At 42.1% G+C, this 21318-nt stretch overlaps 2 protein-coding genes across 3 annotated transcripts; one reads left to right on the top strand and one right to left on the bottom strand.

Moving 5' to 3' along the window:
* The first annotated feature begins 5447 nt into the window (after positions 1–5447).
* Positions 5448–18009, top strand: gls2a (glutaminase 2a (liver, mitochondrial)). Of its 2 annotated transcripts, none has more exons than XM_062391306.1 (18): positions 5448–5797; positions 6569–6656; positions 8297–8418; positions 10910–11039; positions 11129–11208; positions 11342–11505; positions 11892–11950; positions 13226–13258; positions 13350–13408; positions 13490–13556; positions 13679–13729; positions 14941–15117; positions 15218–15349; positions 15444–15536; positions 15649–15710; positions 16003–16079; positions 16261–16324; positions 16450–18009. In XM_062391306.1, exons 1-18 carry the CDS (start codon positions 5586–5588, stop codon positions 16604–16606), a joined length of 1827 nt encoding a protein of 608 aa, XP_062247290.1. In that variant the 5' UTR covers positions 5448–5585; the 3' UTR covers positions 16607–18009. The 2 variants fall into 2 exon arrangements, with proteins under 2 accessions (XP_062247290.1, XP_062247289.1); XM_062391305.1 differs by having other exon boundaries at positions 6566–6656.
* spryd4 (SPRY domain containing 4) lies at positions 18010–19990 on the bottom strand. The gene is made up of 2 exons (XM_062391307.1): positions 19836–19990; positions 18010–19194 (listed from the first exon to the last, which is right to left on the bottom strand). The coding sequence occupies exons 1-2, from the start codon at positions 19960–19962 to the stop codon at positions 18653–18655; spliced, it is 669 nt and encodes a 222-aa protein (XP_062247291.1). The 5' UTR covers positions 19963–19990; the 3' UTR covers positions 18010–18652.
* Between the last annotated feature and the right edge of the window lie 1328 nt (positions 19991–21318).

The raw sequence follows: 21318 nt of genomic DNA, 5'->3' as shown, positions 1-21318 counted from the left end.
GATGAACTCTTTGGGAGAAGACGCAATAAATGCTGATGTTTGGTGAAATGCCAGTTGAGTTGTGGGAACTCTGGGTCTGTCGGCTTGTTGGATTATGGATTAATCTGCAGACCTGATGAATCCCTGAAGCGTTGAGCCGACCATTCAACACTTTAGCAGTCGAGTCATTTTCACATTACAGTCAAACTGTTTGGACAAAGCTCATTGACATGTGGTTGTGAGATGCAGTTAAAAGAAGAATTGTGCTGTTTTCCTCTGGATAGACCCAATGCAGTGAAATATTACTTTCAAATCTGGATATTACTTACTATTTACTACTGCTTATTACCGATATGCAGTTTGATTGTCCAGTCACTCCTAGCACCAACTGTATTTGCCTTCATTGCAACATTCCTGACTAAATGGCACACATATTCCAGAATAATCTATCGTGAAACGTCTCGTGTAATCGTTATCATTTTCCTCCGCAGTAGATAGCAACAGGTGAGTGAGCTTGAAAGGGGGTCTTTGTGGTGAGGGGAGGCACAGTCATTCCAGGGTCACGACCTTCCAGACAGACCCCCCCCCACCCTCATTCCACATACAGGAAAGAAAGATTTCAAACCACCATCTTAGCTCTCGCCTGCACTGGAGTTATGTTTAGGGCAGAAGTTAGAAGAAACCCTCTCCAGTATATGACTCTAGAGAAAGTAGATGCTGGGTTCAGCAGGAGCTTCTGGTTTGAGTCATTTCACGTTTCGCAGGACAACCTGGGCCGTGATGATGCTGTTGAGTCCGGAGACAAAAACATTTCAAGAATTTAAACAGCCACGATCGCAGCTGAATCAATAACCTGCATTCTTACAATAGGAGGAGAACAAGTGGTGCTAACACTAGTTTGCTGTGTCGGGTCAATTCAATGTGTCACATAAAGAAAGATGAACCGGCAGTTCTGCTGGAAAAGGCTTTAATCACAACTGCATTTGTTTAGTAAAGTTGAATAGTGTGGCCTTTAAATTCTAAATGAACAGGTCTTTAAACTATAGATTTATTCAAAATGAGACTGCAAGGATCAGCTGATGATGCTGGTCTGCTGAAGGAGCACTGATGGAAACACACAGATGAAATCACAGCCAACATTTACACCATCAGGAGCAATCATTCCACATTTATCTGCCACAGCAGCAATGTCCGATCTGCACCGACGTACAGCGGTCGCACAATGTACAGCTCCACACATCCTCCCTCTCTGCTGCAGCTCGCACTGTATGCTGCCTTCGGCCGTCTGCCGGCACACACAATAGGCCTCTGTGTGCACGGCCTGCGGAATGCTGCGAGATGGCAGGGCAGTGGGATAGCTGCGTGGTGAGGATGGGGGTTGGTGGGCGAGGAAGGGTGTGGAAGCTCGGAGGATGAAGGAGGAGGAGGGGGTGTGTTGATTTGAGGGTAGGAAGGGAAGGAGATGGTAGTGACGGAAGGAGGGAGGTGTGTGTGTGTGTGTGTGTGTGTAAGCGGGGGAGGCTGATCTTTCACGACTGTACGGGTGCACAGAGGCTCCAGGGGTCTAGAGGGTGTCCAGGTTTCGGCACAGTGACCGTGGCAGAGGGGCTGGATGAGGGTCCTCTTGTGTTCACACAGACTGGTGACCGGAGTGTAGAGACAGGACAGGACAGGATGGATCAGCGTCTCCCAATGTGTCCTGGCCCCAATGAACAGCTGACTGGTTTAGATGTCTCGGGTAAAAGAGAATCATGAGAGGACAGATAAGGGGCGAGTGGCTACAACACATGTGTAGTGCATTCTTTAAAAAAGTTACAAAAGGAATAAAAGCTTAATTCAAGAAATGATTTTATTTATAATGCAACAAGACAAAATAACCGTGCCAGAGGCCCCAAGAGGACGTTATACTCACCACACACCTGAAAGCTAAATTGGTTAAAAAAAAACATGTGGAAACAACTTTTGCTATTTTCATCATAGCAGAAAATGTTATGATTCAGGGGAAGAGACATGCTATTACCGAAATCAAAAGAGTTCATCCTCTGTGCAGGAGGCCAGGTTAGGACGTCCCAGGAGTTTTAAAGTTGTCTCCTCAACTCGGCTCAACTTTCATCAGGTGAAACTTTTCTTTGTCAGCTTCTCCTGGATGATACCATCCTGAGATGTGATTTTAGAGGATCAGTTGCACGTGAGATGTTGATGTGTAGCTTATGAATCAGAAATAACAGGTGTCAGTGTAGCATTGGTGTAAATATGACTTCTTGATGAAAAGCATTTGCCATGTTGTAAGGATATTAGCATTCAAATCAAAGTACATCTCAGGCTGACAGGCCTGTGAACTTGGAGCATTTTTAACAGCGGTCCACGAGTGGTCGTCAGGCGGTGGAGAGAACGGGAGTCAGAAATAGAGGAAGATTAAATCTCTGCTGAATTTCACGGCAGATTAGTGGATAATTGATAAGATATTTCAGTGTTGTACCAACAACATGATTAAGATTACAGTCACACAGTAAAAAAGAACATAAACGAACCATATGTGACATGTGAATGGATGCTTAAACGTCCGTCTTACAGGTCTCATTCACAAAAAGAAGAGCGATTTTAGGTCATATAAAATTGATGTAGCACTAAAGTCTCATCATCATTCCTCCGCTGCAGCAGAAAAACGTTCACACTAAAAGGTCAGTACATTTTGAGAATAACCGGTTGTCTAAATCCGAGCGGACAAAGATGTACTTTTGCACAGAGTGAGGAGAGTGTGTGAGTTTTGTCCCTCATTAGACTCTAGAGAGGGATCACTTCAGTACTGACAGAGGAAATCATCACTGGGACCAAAACCTCCAACTCAATCTGGGTTCATGAGTAAGAGAAAATCTTAACCTCTGATCAATAGATGGAGAGAGAGAGAAAGGGGAGAGAGAGAGAGAGAGAGAGAGAGAGAGGGAGAGAGACACAGACAGATGTCTAGATAGACAGAATAGGCAGACAGATAGATAGATAGATAGATTGATTGATAGTGTTTTCATGCATTTGTGTATATATGTGTGAGTTTCGGTTCACCCTGGGTGGCACAGGGACAATAATTCTTTATCCATTAATTGGAGAGAAGCGGTTAACGATGCATTAAATCGCCAAACGCATTTTAACAGCTTCTGATCTGGAGCTTTTTTCTACTCTTCTTATTTCATACCTCTACTTAAAATCGAATTATTACCAAGAAGGCAGTGACATTTTAAGCAAGTAGGTAAATCTAAATGTTTTAGGTATTTCAGTGAGTCGTATGTGTTATTCGGAGAGGAGTAAGAGAGGAACGTTTGGTGATTGAGAAACATAAGCGTTCATCAATTATATGAAAATGGCAGAGTAATGTTTGTGTAATGTGGAAAGGCTGATAATGAGGAAAATGAATGTGCTTTAAACGGCTCTAGCACTAATACACTTCTCCTACTGTGTTCATTATAATAACATTCCTAATACAAACCACTGGAACTAAATTCACTTTGAGTAACGAGGGATTTTATGTTCATCTTTGCTCATCTCTTTCTTTTCACATTCTTAGACGCAGTTAACCAGGTGACCAGTCTCAGATTCAATGATCCCAGGCAATAGCTTTTTTCCTGATTATACACTCTCTCTGTCACATTCCTCCAGTCTTCCTCAGGTCCCTGAAACTGGCCGTCCAAAGCGGCCTCTAAGCCAGGGCTTTATCCAGACCTCCAGATTACTGAGCCTGAATCAAAGCACCAGGCCCGGTATGTTTCTTTTCCTGTGTGAGGTGGAGGGGGGAAGAGGTTAAGTTTGTGCAGGCTCGCTGAGTGCAGCGAGGGGGGCTTTCTCACACAAGATGGAGGATGAAGGGACAAAGGTGGCATTCATTGGCCCAGGAATGGAAAACATTTTCTGCCTGAAAACAGAGAAGCTACAAATGGCTGAGGTAGCGCGGAGAGGCCATGGGTTAGCATGCTCCCCTCTGGAGGAGTCACATGCCTCGAAAATGCAGAGGGAACCTGCGAGGCCCTCGTCTGTTTGCTAATGGAGATAATGTCATGTCATCAGGTAGAGTCCGCAAGGGGGGGGGGGGAGACTACACAGTCTGCAAGCTGGAGAGACGTAGAATGTGAATGTTTAGCGTGAGTGAAACCGAAGCTTATCATCAGGTTCCTTGACCATTTTTCCGATTATTTCAACTGTCTTCATGAGAACTGGATTGAAAAGGGTTAGGGTTAGGGTTAGCAGGAGGTAAATGAGAAGTAGCTCAAAAAAGTAGACCAAAAAAGAATATTTATTCAGATTTCCACCTGGTTTCCTGGAGCTCGGTCCCCTGACTGCTCCATCACAGTCGACCATTGTCTCAATGAGGAGCAGGAGATGTCGTGGTGCTCAACACGCAAGCATCTCGCTCGGCATCAAAGACAGGAAGCCGCTGCTCACATTCGAAAGAATCACAAATTATACGATTGAGTGTGTTTGAAGCACCAGGAAACCTGCTCACCCTCCTCCCACCTGCAGAAAGCCACCCTCTGGAGAGGAAGGATCTCCAACACATGACTGTGATGTGTCTGAGAAGAGGGTCCTGGAGTTAGTGCGCCACCTAGAGGACAAGGGTGCAAGGTTTCAGTGGGTTAGTGTGGAGAGCTCACCAGGGGAGGTCGCCATCTCACAACAGTGCAAACAGACTCTGGTGACACCCCTGACTGTTTTATTTTGACTTACCTGATGGGACATTAAGAAAAACTCTTTAAAAGCACTTACATGTTAAATCTAACAAATGACTGAAAAAGGTCACTCAGGATTTCTGTCAACAGCAACACAAATATCTTTATTTGTTTAGCACTTCTCTAAACAATGTCACAAAGTGTTTCACAAATAAAAGACAAATAAAAACACAGATGTTAAAAGAATAAAAACATTGCCAATGTTACAGAAATTAAGTAAATTAAGTTTAGGATGATCACGCTTTACAATAATAGTTCAAATCAGTGAATTCATTAGGCTGTGATAAAAGTTTGTTTTGAGCTTTGATTGAAAGGAAACAACCGATCAGCCTGGTGTACTTTCTCAGGTTGGTAGTGCCAAAGCCTCAGAGTCTTTAAAGAAGACAGAAAAATACATCATTCATTTAATATATATGGAAAATGTACACAAGACAATTAATGACACTTTTTACAGTAATTTACTAATTTCTATTGTAACAGTTCAATAAAACTGAAGGTTTTTCAAAAATATTATTTAGCTTTAATCTCAACTTGGGCACATTGAACACTACAGTGTAATTCATGTCAAATCTGTTCCTGTAGTGACATTTGTTCATCCTTGCTTGTGATCCACTGCAAGTCTCCACCAATAGAGGAATATATCTCTGACAGATAACAGACGGTGAGGTCTGTTGACCCCCACCGTCCGAGCCAACGTGCTGCCTGTGTCACGGCACCGCCCCCGAGCAACAGCCTGTACTTGATCCAGTGTGTAAGACAGCAGCAGCTATTAAAGCTCAGAGGACCAAGGGGCACCGGTCAACAAAAAACTCTCCAAACACAATTACAGAGGGTGGACGGGAGAAAAAACAACCTCTTTGAATTATTAAACGTCAAGTCGTCCTCACCACAATGCACTGGCTGAAAAGTCTGAGAACAGCTAACCCGGGAATCTTGCAGCTGTTTAAAAATGCAGGGATCTCCGCCAGAGCCGGAGCTGACAACATTGTTTTGTCCAGGACGCAGCAACCTGTTCCTCTCCCCTGCTGGGTCGCAGCATCACCCCACACCCACAGAGCCTTTCATCAGCAGAAGGGCCCTGATGTGGATCAAGGACACTCCAAGTAGGTCACAGTAGATGGCGAAATGAATAAATCAACATTAATTATCCAAAATATGTTTCTATTATTGCTCTGCACAATGTCTCAAGAATATTGCCGTAAAACAAAACTCAGTAAAGTGATGATTTATGAGTTGCATGCATTATTAAAAGGCCTCTTTTGGATGCAGGCTGAATTTATTTATTTACCAGGAAATGATTAGTCAAACATGAAGCGTTTCCTTTTCCTTTTCTCTGCTACTCACTTAATGAAATGTCTGTTTTAATGGTAACACACGTATTTGTTATGTGAATGCTGACTGACACAACAGTAGAAAATATGTAGATGTTGCAGCAGTGAGAAGAGCATTTCCCTACAAACAACAGCATTACATTCATAGCAGACACACATGGTATGACCAGTGGTGTAAATACACAGGACTGGAGCAGATGCCTCTTTGTTTTCATATGTTTTGTTGACATAGAAGTCCTAGTGAATAAATCAAAATACAGTTTCAGAGTTTGCTGGAACCAAGTTGTAAAGATGTCAGAAAAAAACCTCCTGTTGATAAGAACTCTGCATTTGTATTGTAACGCTATGATCATGACATTGAGGTTATTGATTCTCTCAAACACTGACATCATTTAAAGAAGAGGTTATTAGCCCGGGCTGACCTTTGCCACATTTGTTACTTTCAGTGACGCACTTTTCCTGGTTTTGACTCAAAACTCTGGAAATGGCCCAAATGTAAAGTTCACAAGGTCTTGTTTATTTCTATTTGTCTTCTTTTAGCAGAAGTAGGTTGATGTCCAGCATGGAGGATCTGCTGTTCTACACCATCACTGAAGGCAAAGAGATGATCCCCCTCCCCCAGTTTATCTCCGTGAGTCAACAGCACCTTCACACTCCCCCGGATCGTCATACAATCTTTAAACACAACACACACTCTCCCCTGCAGCGATGTTGTGTTTCTGGAAAAGCAACTTTGGAAGGGGAATAGGAGCCCACAACAGACATGCAGAGTGTAACCAGCAGGATGTAGGGTCAAGTTTAAAGTGTATCTATAGACCTTATGTAATGATGCTGCGGGTGTGACACTGAGGATTGACGTAATCACCATTACAGGCATTGTGTTTATCACACCTTAGTTTAAACTGTGTCTGGGCTTTAATTTCAATAATACAACAACATCTTGAGATTAAAAGTGTGTCGTTTAAACGGCAAAATCTAAGAATTACTTAGTGACTAAGGTATGGGGGTCAAACACACGCACGCACACACGTTGCCAAGCCTCTGTGAACCTTTACCACAGCTATTTATAATTTTATAGTCTTACAAGAGGTCTCAGAACATTGTACATACAGTATTTCAGAAGAACAGTTCACTCAGTGCTGCTGTTTGTCAGATCTGTGATTACTCACAACCTGCTGCAAACATCACTCCATCATTTAGTTTAATTTGATCCAGCCTTTTGGACTCATATTAAAAAAAAGAAAGACGCAGATGTGGACATCTGGTGACCTGGGTGTCTGTGGTTACTGGTTTACAAAAGGAGCATGCATTAGAAGGGACGTGTGTCAACACAGGTCGCTTGGTATTACACCACGCATGACCAGACGTGTTTGAAGAGGTGAATGGAGCAGGACATGGACGGTTAACATGTTAGTCACTATCCCTTGGTCAAAGTACCTGTATCATTAAAAGTACATGTTATTTCAGAATGTTGAGGAAACACACTGATTTGCACAGGAAACTACGGTGGCTCTGAAGTGCAAAACACAACAAAACCCATGGCCAATCAGGGATAGGCGAGAGAGTTGTTCTTTGTGGTTTGTTGTGGTGTTTTGCACCTTAGGGGCCACCATAGAAAACTACACATTTTACTTCTCAGTCTCGTTTACATTCATATAGGAACTTTTTTCCCAATTATGATCTTATGATAGTTTAGATGGAGATGCTGAGACTGGCAGGGGAGCTTAGTTACTCATTTTCATTTGTTTGGTCAAAAAACATTTGTATCATCAAAGAAAGGTATTCAGTATCACAGTAAACCAATTGTTTCCGTCTCTTCTAACAATTCATTATGTTGTCTTGTGTTTGTAAGATGCCACAATGTGTTTTGCTGACGGTCAGTTGAAGGATAAGTTTCTAAATGAAGTGTCGTGCATGAGCTCAGGCACAACTTCCTGATTTCCTGGCCCCAGGTTAAGAATCCCTCACCAACAGATGTCAGCTGAGAGCCTGGGGCCTCTCTGGTCAGGAGGGTCGCGCACATGTTGTCCCCGAAATAGACGCACGTGGTTCATACTGTCACTGCCGGGCTGTCGAGTGGCTAGTGGGAGCCATTCCAGTCACGAGTCATGTGGGCACGCATGAGTCATTAAAATCACTTAGATTTCAACTAAATTGAATATCTTGTAAATTGACATTACACAAACACTGTGCACGGCTTTGATAACGCCTCATTGATCTTCCTTCCGCCCTGTTTACATTTTTCTCAAACCTTGTTTCCCTCCTCTGCAGGCTCTGAGAAAAACTGGTTTGTTGACCTCCGACCCTCGGCTGCGTGACTGCGTCAAACAGATGCGACAACACTCACATGACTCCCTCGGTCCCGTCATGATGGACAAAAAGCTCTTCAGAAGGTGATTATTCTGATCATGGAGAAAACTAAGGGATTGATTTGAGGGACAAAGTGAAATGAAGGGTCTTTCGAAACGTTAATTTGTTGCTATGAGGTTATCTGTGGTCATCTCTATTTGGGTCCAGGAGACTGGCGGTGACAGGTGCACACGTTCACACGCACCCTTGCCAACCAAAGCAGCGGCGTTTGAGGGGTCACTGGGGCTCTCGGAGAAAGGGCATCGCTCTGGTCCAGTTCCAGGCCGTGGCAATAAAACAAGTTGACTCAAGAGATCGAGGGGGGGGGGGCTCCTTGTGTCCAAACAGTATAATTCCCTAAAATGACAAGAGTTATCACTCAGTCATCATTCGGCCCGGAGAGTTACACAGACTGCTTCTCCTCGTCCAAACTAATTCGCCGTCTTCCCCTTCTTTGCTTGTTTTCCCCTGACATTTGTGAGGTTAAATATTCCTCAAGAGTGCTCACTATAAATACAGGACTAAATATAGAGGGGAGTATCTTTTTTTAAGGAAATGACCCATTTGAATTATGCATGATCTCACCACTCTCCTCTCGTCATGTCCCAAAACCTCAGGCTAGCATCGCCACGGATTAGTGAGGACTGCGGGCCAGATATTTCAGTTCCGTCTCACTGTGGCAGAACATGCATTCCTTCCCCCGAGAGCGTCCGGCACTGATCAATTACAGCAATTAAAATCTATTATGAGGATTACAAACAGCTGATGTAAGCAGAAGTGTTCATCTAACCTTTTAGTCACTTTGAATCCAATGTTATGAAAACAAGCACTGAAAGTCCATTGAAGAGTTAACTATTGTTGTTCAATACATATATACACATGTAGTTCATGTAACAGGAAAGAGTTTTGGTAACACAAACATGTCTGAGTCCAAGAAGCTCAAGTTTTGTGACACATTGTTGGATTAAGCTGCTGTTTCTATAATAAATTATAATAAACGTGTCATAGAAACGTCCCCAGGCAAATTATATATTTTATTTATTTTATTTTGTCATTAGAAAAAAAAAAGAGCCTGGCTTCAAATGTTAATGTTTCATATGTTTCTTTGAAAATAGAACAAAAGATGTAATATTAATTGTGGCTGGTGCACCACTAAGTCGGTCCTGTGAACTCCCCTGTGGCAGATATCATGGCTTGCACGCATGTTATGAAACAGCGGCTAAGAGTCTTTCCATTCTTGCTGTGGGAGTGTTCGCCCACTCGCCACTTCACTCCAGGTTCTGGGATATTTTTAGGCCGTCTGGCACACGCAGCCAGGTTCAAATCCACACACATGTTTCATGAGACATTCGGATTTGGCAACCGTGAGGATTTTTTCGAAAGCTTCAGCTTGTGTAATTTTCCTGTTTGTAGAACTCAGATTCATTTCAGCTTCACTTTCCTGACTGACTGATATCAGCCCCTGGAATTTACTTAAGAGAACTCATTCATCTGTCTATTGCTGCAACTGCTCCTGTGCCACATGTTCTCACACGGTCTCCAGGGAAAATGACTCTACCCCCATGCAGCTGTCAAAGCAAAAGGTCACTTAGCGCTGACTTTGTTTGTTGCCCAACTTCAGAAGTTGTACAAGTGGCCACTGAAAGTTATTATGGTGTCAAACCTTTTGCAATGCAAATCTTAGGCGACTATATGATTAAATACAAAGCCGTGTGCACTAATGTTGGAAGACCATTGTATTGCCTGTGCCTTGTATTTTCTGCTTCTCACTTCCAAGTCACCAAAAAGTGATCTACCCAATCATATGCAAACAATTGTAGCTGTAATTCAATGTTATCAGGTTAGGAGGCTATTTTCATGTTATTATTTAATCTCATTGTAATTTATATTGGGAAATTATTCAGTCTTCACACTTCAATTGTATCTTGAATGTGGTTCTTGGCTTAAATTCATCATTTGAAAGCCTTTACCAAATCAGAAAATATAATTTATCACTTTACACTTTCTTACACCATCTTTGCATGTATGTATAAAACAAAAATTCGAGTGATGGATTAGGCACAGCAGACATCCACTGTAATTGACAGCAAAAAATGTATTATGGGGTGTTTATAGAGCTGAAAAAAAAACTGCTAACATAGCATGTTATGTGGAATCTGGAAAGCTATGATATTATCTTGTTGTTTATATTATATATTAATGATATTTGCATGGTGTCTTCTTTTCGGATATTAGTTTTATTGCTGATGATACAAGTTTATGTTGTAAAAACTTGGTATAACTTATACATACAGTAGAAGAGAAACTGCGAAATTCATCACTAAACTTAAGTAAAACTGAAAACATATTATTTATTTATCAACTAATTAAAAGCGAAGCTTAAATTCATTTTGGAAATTGAATATGTGGACCAAAATAAACAGAATTAACAAGGAATCAATTCAAACACTAATTGCAGAATCTGTCTATAAATCATTGTGTGTCTCACCTCGTGATATCAGTTCGATTACAAAAGGCCCATGTGTGTTTTTGTAGGTTTGTGGTGAACAACATCATGCTGCTCACTAAGGCCTTCAAAAAGAAGTTCATCATCCCCAACTTTCAAGAGTTCACCCAGGAGATTAATAAGCTTTACGGCAGCGCTCAGCGGCAGGAGGGAGGACAAGTAAGTAACACGCACGCTCAGTCAGTACTCGCTGGTTCATTGTTAATCCCTCACTCATTTGCATTTGACATTCATTGGGCGTTTCTCAGGTAGCTGATTACATTCCTCAGCTGGCTAAGTTCAGCGCTGATCTCTGGGGTGTGGCCCTGTGCACCATCGACGGTCAGAGGTACAGTGATCATCTCATGTTCACATCAGTGTTTCCATTCTGAAATCATTCATCCTCACAAACATCTCACTAACCTACCTCCATTTTAAAATCTTGTTTCCATGCATCTCCATCACATCCTCATGCAATGCAGACACTCGGTGGGTGACACCAAGGTTCCCTTCTGTCTGCAGTCCTGTGTGAAGCCCCTGGAGTACGCCATCGCTGTGCACGAGCTCGGGAGTGACCACGTTCACCAGTATGTCGGCAAAGAGCCCAGTGGATTCAAGTTCAACAAACTGTCACTAAATGATGAAGGTAAGTACACTATAATCCAGTTGCCCCATCTACACAAAAACAAGCATATTAATAAAGTGTACTTAAAGCAAATACTGGTTTTGTATAAGACTACAAGAATGGAGAAATCTTGGAAACTTTGGTTTGTTATCTGGGATTTTATTAGTTTCGGGTTATTGGTATTGTAAACAAAAGTTGCATCAAAAGATAAACTTCTTGCCAGATTGTGTATCATTTTATCACCTTTACATCGATTTGCTGTTCTACACTCTGCTCTGAAGCAAACAGAAGAAATCTGCATCTCTTTACTTTATTTACTAATTTTACTCAACGTCTCCCTCATGAAATCTCTATAACACCAGCTGTTTATTGCTACGATCAGTGATGACATGTCTTTTCTTGTGCAGATAAACCACACAACCCGATGGTGAATGCTGGGGCTATCGTCATCAGCTCTTTGATGAAGGTAAAGTCTAGTTGGCTCTTACTACGTGATTATATTTCGACACTTCGACAAACCGGAATTTTCCTCTGCACACAAAATATATGACGAAGTTGATCATTAATCAGTAGGAGAGCAAAAGAAAGAGTGGCATCTCAGGAGGTAACGTGTCATGGACTGTTTTAAACCCAGACCTCATTAAATAAGTTCACCTGCAACTGCTGTTAGAAAGTGGCCAATCAGATTTCAGCTAGGGCCCATGCCCCCCTTGTCCCACCCCTGGATCCACCCCTGCCTGTAACCCACATTTATCGGAAATTTGGCTGCAAACAACATAGTGAAACGTGATGAGTCCACTATTTGCATTTTCTGTGTAAACACTATGAGTAAATAGCAATTGTGGGTCAGGCCCCAGTCTGAAGAAACATCTGACAAGGCTGTGATCTTTCTGGTTTAAAAAATGTGAATCTTGGTTTTGGGGCCCTTGTTGATTCTGTGTTCAAATTCCAGTGAGAAGGGGTAGCTATATATGGTGGTGGGACTGAACTGACCTCTTATCACATGTAGGTCAGGTTCAGCAGTGACGGAGGGAGTGTGTGTTTTGTTCCTGACATCAGGGGCGTTTGTGAACCTCTGGCCAATGACAGGCCTCAGAGTAGAAGGTGTATTAGCCACCGTACTGTTTGAATTCGGGACTCGGGAGCTATGTCGGCACATTTTCTATTTTTACATGTGCTCTGAGAAGTGCTGTTGCCTTAAAGATTGATATTTTACATGCAAAGGTGATAAATCTGCAATATTCATGCACCAGTTAAAACAGCTTAGAGTCCAAAAGTTTAAATGTCACATGTTTTATTTAAAATCAACAGATCGCGGAGAGCACAAGAGTGACATTTTCTGGAGAGACTCATTTACTGGTTCAGGGGTTTAACCTCTGGTCGTCCCCTTCACTTCACGCTAATATTCAACATCATATTTCCCCTTTATGGGTTGAGTCATTAAATATGCATGTGACCACCGTCCCTGTTTGGTAGCTCCACAGCTTGGTAATGATCCCTTACCGGTCTGTGAAATCCAAGCAAGGCCGTAAACATCCCGCAGGCCACAGTGAGCCCGTTGCCACATGGAAAGAGTCATAAAGGCGTCACGTACACATCACACATCAACGGCCACACGAGATCGGACCAAATACCTCAGCGTCCTCAAGTACTCAAACACTGCCATCTGTAGGGGCAAGCCGTCTCTTCACGTACTAAAAACTGGCATAAGAAAATAACATTACCCTCCTTCTGTTCACAGCCTAATTCAAATAAAGCTGAGAGGTTTGACCATGTAAGTAAAAGCTTTTCATTTTTAACACTTGACGCCACTCGTTGGTTTGAAGTCCCCACTGAACCACGTGTAAATACGATCCTTGCTGTAGGTGATGGACTTCTTGAAAAGCATGGCTGGAACAGAATATGTGGGCTTCAGCAATGCAACGTGAGTACCAGGCTTCAGGAGATGCTACCTGCCCTGTCCTCATGAAATGTAGCTTTTTCTTATTATGGTGTCTTCCTGCAGTTTCCAGTCAGAGAGGGAGACCGGTGACAGGAATTATGCAATCGGTTATTACCTCAAAGAGAAAAGGGTGAGGGCTTCTTCTTTGGTTTGTATTTAATTACAATCACTTGCACAGTGCTCAGGTTTTCAGAGAAAATCTGAAGAGGCTCAATCTAAGCTGAGTCTAATCACGAGCTCTTGTGTTTGCAGTGCTTTCCTGACAATGCAGACATGACTGCCGCCCTCGACTTCTACTTTCAGGTGAGACAACACGGTGACAGCAGGATTTCATGAAGTTATTGCACCCAGTCACAGATCATATCTCTTCTAGCTTTAACACTGAGCAAATAAGATATGACACATTCATTACTGAGCTTTTATGCAGAATGTAAACAGCATCCAGCTGTGCAGTGGTCTCCAGCTGCTCCGTGGCTCAGTCGCAGCTCTGTCCCCATTTCAGTGTCCCCTGGAACATCACAGGAGCAGAGTTGTCTGTTCTACTGCCACATTTTGTGTGTTTCAGAGGCATGAATACACCATCACAGCTCATTTTCAAAATATACTTTTTGGCTGTACTCACATGTGATGAATTGCTTGTGGGTAATGTTCTGTGTGATGACTCTATTTAAAGGCGAATCTGCAGGTCCTTCAAATATCTATAAAAACTGTTTACTCAGATTTATGTTGCTTAAAAAATCAGTTTGAAGGTCTTAGAATTAATTTGTAAGCGTATTTTTTTACTAAAGTTTCCATGATTTAAAGTCTATCCAGTAATAAAATCTCCTGAAATGTCTTGAGCGCAACAGAAACCCTGAACCTTCCAAAGCACATTAACCTGTATTTGTTCATCAGTATTTTAAGTAGAAACTACGGATTTATGTCTTCTGATCAACTGAGTTATTTTGAGCCATAATCAAATTTCAAGCTTGTTGCAAAAAAACGACCAATCAGTTAACGGCATTAGCTCAAATCAACACTATAATAGGAACTTCATACTTATCATGGCTCTCAGCGTTAGTTCTCCGTGCCATTGATTCTGGAACACGTTGGAAACATTGCTCTGAGCCTCTGGTCCATCTTGACGTCACTGCGTCATATATTTTCTGACAGTCACAACTCTTGATTTGTGACATGGTGCATTATTATCCTGCTGGAAACAGCCACTAGAAGATTGTAAACTGGGGCCAATAAAGGGAAGCCCGTGGTCAGCAACAACACTCAGAGAGGCTGTGACGTTCAAACCGTGATTGATCGGTGTTCAGCAAAGTGTGCCAAGAAAACATTCCCCCACGTCACCACAGCACCACCACCGTCCTTGACTCTTTACATGAGACTGGTTGGGTCCAAACTCTAAAAACAGATGTAGTTGAAATCTCTGGAGTTTGACGTAAACATTAACCTTAGCTTCTAAGCTTCAACTATTGCTTCAAAAAAGTCAAAAGGTTTTGATTCTGTTGTCTTTTCCCTTCCAGTTATGCTCCATTGAGGTGAACTGCGAGTCAGGAAGTGTCATGGCTGCCACACTGGCCAATGGCGGTATTTGTCCAATCACAGGCGAGCGTGTGCTGAGCGCCGAAGCGGTTCGCAACACCCTGAGTCTCATGCATTCCTGTGGCATGTACGACTTCTCAGGACAGTTTGCTTTCCATGTGAGTCACTGGGGAATTCAGCGATGTGTTTAAAAGAATGGTTTCCCTTATATCTCCAGGTGTTTAATCCTCACACATTCTGTTTGTCCCTCTTGTTCAGGTGGGCTTGCCGGCTAAATCTGGAGTTTCAGGTGCTGTGGTGCTGGTGGTCCCTAACGTCATGGGTATGATGTGTTGGTCCCCCCCGCTGGACCGTCTTGGGAACAGTGTTCGTGGGATTCACTTCTGTCAGGTGTGCAGCCATCATCCCAGTTACACTAATGTCTCTATTGAATTTATCTGTACCTGCATGTTTCAAATACTTAATCTCGTTTTAACTCCACCAGGAGCTGGTGTCATACTTCAACTTCCACAATTACGACAACCTGAGGCACTTCACTAAGAAACATGACCCCAGAAGAAGATCGGATGATGATCCAGTAAGTTCGGGGCCACAATTGTAGATTCTCGGATTCAGGATAAAATGTTTACGTGAAAACTTTCAGAATTAGTTCTCTTTCGTGCAGTAATATTTTCCTTTTGATCTGTTAGAACAAGTCGGTGGTGAAACTGATGTTTGCAGCGTACAGTGGTGATGTCACAGCTCTCAGGAGGTAAATCACAAAAACTGACTTTCATTCTTCATCTTGCTGGACAACATTTTTCTGATGCAGTAACTGATCAACAAAACATTCCAACCTTTTATTTCCTCTTCAGAACTAAAGTTTGCTTTAGCTTCATATATTACAGAGTCGATCATCTCAACACAGGCAAACACTTCTCCAGTTCTCCAGTTTCTCCAGTCACAGATACTCGTCTGTTCTCAGCTCAGTTTTACGACAGCTTGCCACGGCTCCAGTTAACCTTTCTGTCCGTGCTCCCTCTGCTCCCCTGTCGTCCCCCCAGGTTTGCCCTTTCAGCTGTGAACATGGAGCAGAGGGACTATGACTCTCGCACAGCGCTCCACATCGCTGCAGCTGAAGGTGACACTCTATTAGTAGTTCACTCGTTCTTCGATGATCTCGGCTTAGATATTCAAACAAGAGCAAATGAAACGTGGCATTTACATTACAATGTTGAACTGTGGCTTGGAAGTACGATCACGTAGGCGACAGTTGCCTGTTCCTGCTTTAATGTGAGATTGCCCAATTCTTTTTCTCTCAGGTCATCTGGAAGCTATACTTTTCCTGACTGAAATTTGTAAAGTCAACCCCCATATGAAAGACAGGTAGGGATTTTGAATATAAACAAATTCACCAGATTTTTGATTTTTCAAACGGTAGTGAATGTGTCCATCTCCATAATACTAACTATAACAAACTACTCGTCTCCATATTCCATTGTGTTTATCAGATGGGGGAACACGCCCCTGGACGATGCCCTGCAGTTTGGACATGATGTCATTGTCTCAGTCTTGCAAGAGTACCAGCGTGTTTGCCCTGACGCAGACGCCCCTTGCGAAGCAGAGGAGCAGAAGACTACACTGGATCCGCTGAAGAGCATTGTGTAAACCACAGGGGATCATAAGGGTTTGTAATGCAAATCCAGTTTATTACGCACCTATGAGGAGTGAAAGAACGGGATGAGAGAGGGAAGTCATGATTGAGTGTGTTTATCTCCTTTGGACTGTTAAAAAGATGCAGAATTAAATTCCCTCGTGGTGCATTGCTGCTAACTGGGGGATTGGTCAACAATGTTAATCAGCGAACACACATGCAATGTGTTGCCATAAAAGATTATATCTTACATTATATGAAGGGCGGTGTGGCCTAGGGGGTAGAGCGGGCGTTCTCCAACAAGAAGGTTGCTGGTTCAATCCCCACTCTTCCCCATCTGCATGGTGTAGTGTCCTTGGCAAGATGTTGAACCCCTAAATGGCCCTTCATAAATGTTGAGTGTATTAAACAAATGTAAGTCGCTTTGGACAAAAGCATCAGCTAAATGACATGTAATGTAATATCAAATCACTCTATGATTTGTCACGGTGCAATAATTGCCAGAATGGCACTCACACCTCCACCAAGGCCCAACAGTTCCCTTCTGAAACCACATTTTATCTTCACTAGTTCTTGATTCTAGTTCTATTGGGATCTGCACCAAAGGCACACACCCATAACCAGCAGTCACCTTAATATGCTGAAGTTTTATTTATCAATCTATGATTTTTTCTCTTAGAAATCAAAGAAAACATTGAATAACAGCATCCTTAATCCAAGTTTAGTGGAAAAACGTCCTGTTATATTTGACATTATCCTGCTAATTAATCAATGCCGATGAAAACCTTTACCTTAGCTTCTGATGTAAATATGAAATATATTTTTTGCTTATTTGTGGGCTTTATTTTTTTTCATTTTGTATTTAATTGAGGGATTTCTGGCCCTGCATCTTGTGCAATATGTGTATAGATATTCCTGAAGTTTTCTCTTATCTTCTACCTCAACATGAGGTGATTCAGTCACGTTTGTGCCTCAACACTGATCCATCAGGTTATCATTGTACTTGCTGACAGCTCATTGAGGCTCACAGGCCAGTCTACTAACTGCTGATACCTCGTCGTGTTTGTGTCAGTTGTTTTCTTTCTTTCTGGATGAATAATTCTTACAACATGATTGTGAGTTTGTTTTATTGCAAAATGTATAATTAAATGGCAATCTGTGCAAATTAGTATTTCCAACTGGACACAGTTGAGTTTGAAGTAATAATTTTTGAAAAAAAGCTAAATTGAAAAACATTTTTAGCACATAACCAAGTCTTGTGCTAAAAACATATTATACAGTTGAATCATCTGCAATGAGCGCATTTTATTCACCGTAACTTAACTACAGCAAAGAGATGATTCCTCAGCATGACATGAGCTTTATTCTGTCGCTGTAAATATGTATTTTCCTGATGTAAATAAAAGGGATTGTGAAAGTAGTTTCAGTGACTTTATTTATATAAAATAATACACAGTATGAATATGAGGCTTTGTGCAGGTTTTGGGGGATTTGAAATGGTCTGAACACAAAGACTTCACAAATGACAGCTTGGCAGTTAGTGTTCCCCAAAACAAGCACACATCCTTTTCATGTCGGTTAGTCTGAGGTAATATATGAGGTACACACAAAAACAGATTCTGTGATATGATTGCCTGAGGCTGGATGAAATGCTATGTCAAGTACTGTATGCAACAATATTCAAAAAACAGATAAATTCAGATCCCTTCACTTTTTTCTAAAAAGAGATTTCAATAAAGGCCTTTGGCTAAAATCCAATTAATTGTATAATTTCCAAAGAAAGTATAGATTGATATTTAGGAAAATATACATATTGCCTTATTTTAGCAGATGTTGTAATGAAGAGGTCTTAATACTTTATGAGTGCACTTTAACCTATCAAGAGTCTTAGTTATGAAAATGGCCATAAGAAAAATAACCATCACATTAAGCGCTGAATGATTCCCGAGGGACGATATTGCTTTCTTTGCTGCATTAAAGATTACGTTGTAATAAGTGCTGCCATTGTACTGAACCCAGCCAACTACACCAGAATCATCGCCATCACAGGTTTTCCAGCCTCACTTCAGGCCATCAGGCTCCTCCAGGCCAGAGTGCGTGAGCAGCTCCCCGTCCCAAAGTCCGAAAGCGGGGCACAGAGGACCCTTGAACTTTCCCCTGAAACTGTGAATGATCCTGGGCTTCCCGATGTCCACCAGCGCCAGGAGCCCCGCTTCGTAGTCTAGGAGGATGCCTACACGGTCCGGCTTTCCTACAATGGTCACGGGAACCATCTTATTGTTGGTCATGGCACACCACTTGCGCTGAGCGTAGCTGAACACCCAGGAGGAGCTGTCGGTGCCCACGCAGTCGTCCCGGGACATCAATGCCTCGGCCACACCCAGACGAAACTCTTGAGACTTTTTGACCGTCACCTCCCAGTAGTGTCGTCCGCTGCTGATCTTCTCGTCACCAAAGACGACAGCCCAGTCCCGGAACCGCTCCGGGTTGTCTGGCACTTTGGTGGGGTCCAGGCCCAGGATGCGGTAGATGATGCCAGTGTCTTTCTTGAAGAGGTCCAGACTGCTGTGGGCTGTTCTCTCATCAAGCTTGAACTGCAGATCTACAGAGAATGAACCACAAAAAGAGGAATATCTGATTACTCTGATTTAATGAGTTTAAAATGTAATAATGGAAGTCTTCAACTTTTCATAACACACAACAAATGGTGAATTTGAAAGTTTGAAGCTGAGGCAACATTTTACAGATGTACAGTTAACTACTTTACATTTAAAATCCTATGGTTCCTGATCATAACAGAATTGTACAAAGGAGAGGAAAAAGTAAAAAGTTTTTTTTTTTTTTTTACTTTCCTTTCATCTTAACATTTTTTGTAAACTATTACAGCTTCAAGCCTTGATCAGGGATTCAAATTAAATATTTGAAACAGAAAAATAAAATTCTCTGTCTGTTTAAACGGTCTAAAAAGTTTCTCCTCCACAGGAAACTTGTTAGTTTTTGTTTTATTCTGCTGAACTAAAGAGAAGCTAAATCTCACAAATTAAATATAAATCTCCAGTGTCAGTACAGACTTTATTGTTGTGGCAGAAGAGGCGGGATTAAACGGGGTGACGCCTATAAATAAACAAAACACCCCTCACCTGGTGCCCCTGCTGGGACACTGACCTCTGAGCTGCAGCCTCTCGAGCTAACAGCTAACAGCTAACACCCCCTGTTTGTTTTCACACGTTAACATGAACTCACTGCTGCGGGTGGAGGTGGAGACGAAGCACCTCCTCTCCGGCAGACTGACAGTCCTCCTGACCGGCAGGGAGGACACGGTGCGTCCGACCAGGAGACACAGACGAGCTGCTCTGCAAGACGCCGCCATGTTTTTACTGCTGACGCTCACATGGTTCAATTCCTTCTTCTGCTCATAGAAAGATGTAGCTGCAAGCGCCCTCTGTTGCCCCCCGCAGGCCTGGAAGGGAAACGCAGTGCATCAGCACCACGGACAGCAGTCATTATAATGATCTGTATTTAATGAATAATGGATACACACACGCACACACACACTCACAAACACACATATACGACTTTAGACTTTTGGACATTTGCTTTTATGACTTGACTTTTGATTTGTGTCTTCAAATCTTTGAAATTGTAATATTTGTATGTAATCTCGTTTTTAAATCGACTCTCACTTGCTTTACTTCCTGTCTCTGTATGGGGTTTTCGTGTTCCTGTGATTGTCTGCACCTGTTCTAAAGGATCCCACCTGAGTTTAGTCTTTCCTGTTTCCTTTAAGAACATTTTCATAATGTGTTAGTTTTGCTGGTTTCTTTTCAAGTTGGATTTGTTACAGTTTGAATTCTGCTTTCTGTTGTTTCTTAGTTTGGTCTTTTGCCTTTTGGGGGACTTTTAGTTGATCTGCCTGCCACATGTCCACTGAACTATAAGTCAGTGTTTGATTAAATCCACCTTCTATACCTGCTTATCTGATTGATCTGCTTCTTGGTTGTACCAAAAAAAAACAGCATGACAAAAGACGTACAAGTACAAAATTAAAATACATAAATACAAAACAAGGCATAATTCAGTGGACCTGCAGTGTGCAAATTAACAATAATCAACTAATCAGCTGCATATGAATAATATCAGCATACCTGAGTGATTACATGATTGCGAGATGGAGTGTTCAGTGCTTGTTTGTGTGTGTATTTGTGTGTGTAGAGTTTGTGCGGTTCAGCAATGTTCTACAGTTTTGAATAAGAAGCTGTTTTTCAGTTGTGTGTGTGTCAGAGGGGAGAAGTGTGAAATGGTGATGAGGTGAGCCGGGTTGCAGATGATATATGAGGCCTTCCGCAACCAGAGTTTTGGGATTATCAAAATATTCATCATCGTCATATTGCCTCAAAAACGGGCATTAGTAAACTTACTTAACTAAACTTTTTTGGTTAGATGTGGAATTTTTGTGCCTGCAAGGCAACAGTTTCAACCCCAAGCCCTGTTCTGTGCAAACCATTATTTTGTATTTCTTTTGCCTCCCTTTGCATTTGTTTTGCATCTCCATCGATAGTTCTGTGTCTTTGTGGTCACTTTTGATCTATCTGTTGTCATTTTATATCAGGTAATGGTCATTTTTGACTTGTTGCCATTCAAATCTCTTGGTTGCTTTCTGTTTGTAGACATTTTAGTGTAATTTGTTGTCATTTTCAGTTGCTTTGTGGCTATTTTGTGTCTTTTG

Source organism: Platichthys flesus, chromosome 7, assembly GCF_949316205.1.
Source record: "Platichthys flesus chromosome 7, fPlaFle2.1, whole genome shotgun sequence".
NCBI lineage: Eukaryota > Metazoa > Chordata > Actinopteri > Pleuronectiformes > Pleuronectidae > Platichthys > Platichthys flesus.
The sequence above is the reverse complement of the archived record's forward strand: the minus strand, read 5'-3'. Positions and strand labels throughout refer to the sequence as shown.

Excerpts from the sequence above, each read along its gene's own strand:
- gls2a (XM_062391305.1), top strand. The coding sequence starts at position 5,586 with ATGCACTGGCTGAAAAGTCTGAGAACAGCTAACCCGGGAATCTTGCAG. Across the intron at positions 11,506-11,891 it reads ACTGTCACTAAATGATGAAG|ATAAACCACACAACCCGATG; the intron begins GTAAGTACACTA and ends TTTCTTGTGCAG. Across the intron at positions 16,325-16,449 it reads AACCCCCATATGAAAGACAG|ATGGGGGAACACGCCCCTGG; the intron begins GTAGGGATTTTG and ends TGTGTTTATCAG.
- spryd4 (XM_062391307.1), bottom strand. The coding sequence starts at position 19,962 with ATGGCGGCGTCTTGCAGAGCAGCTCGTCTGTGTCTCCTGGTCGGACGC. Across the intron at positions 19,195-19,835 it reads CTCCACCTCCACCCGCAGCA|ATCTGCAGTTCAAGCTTGAT; the intron begins GTGAGTTCATGT and ends CATTCTCTGTAG.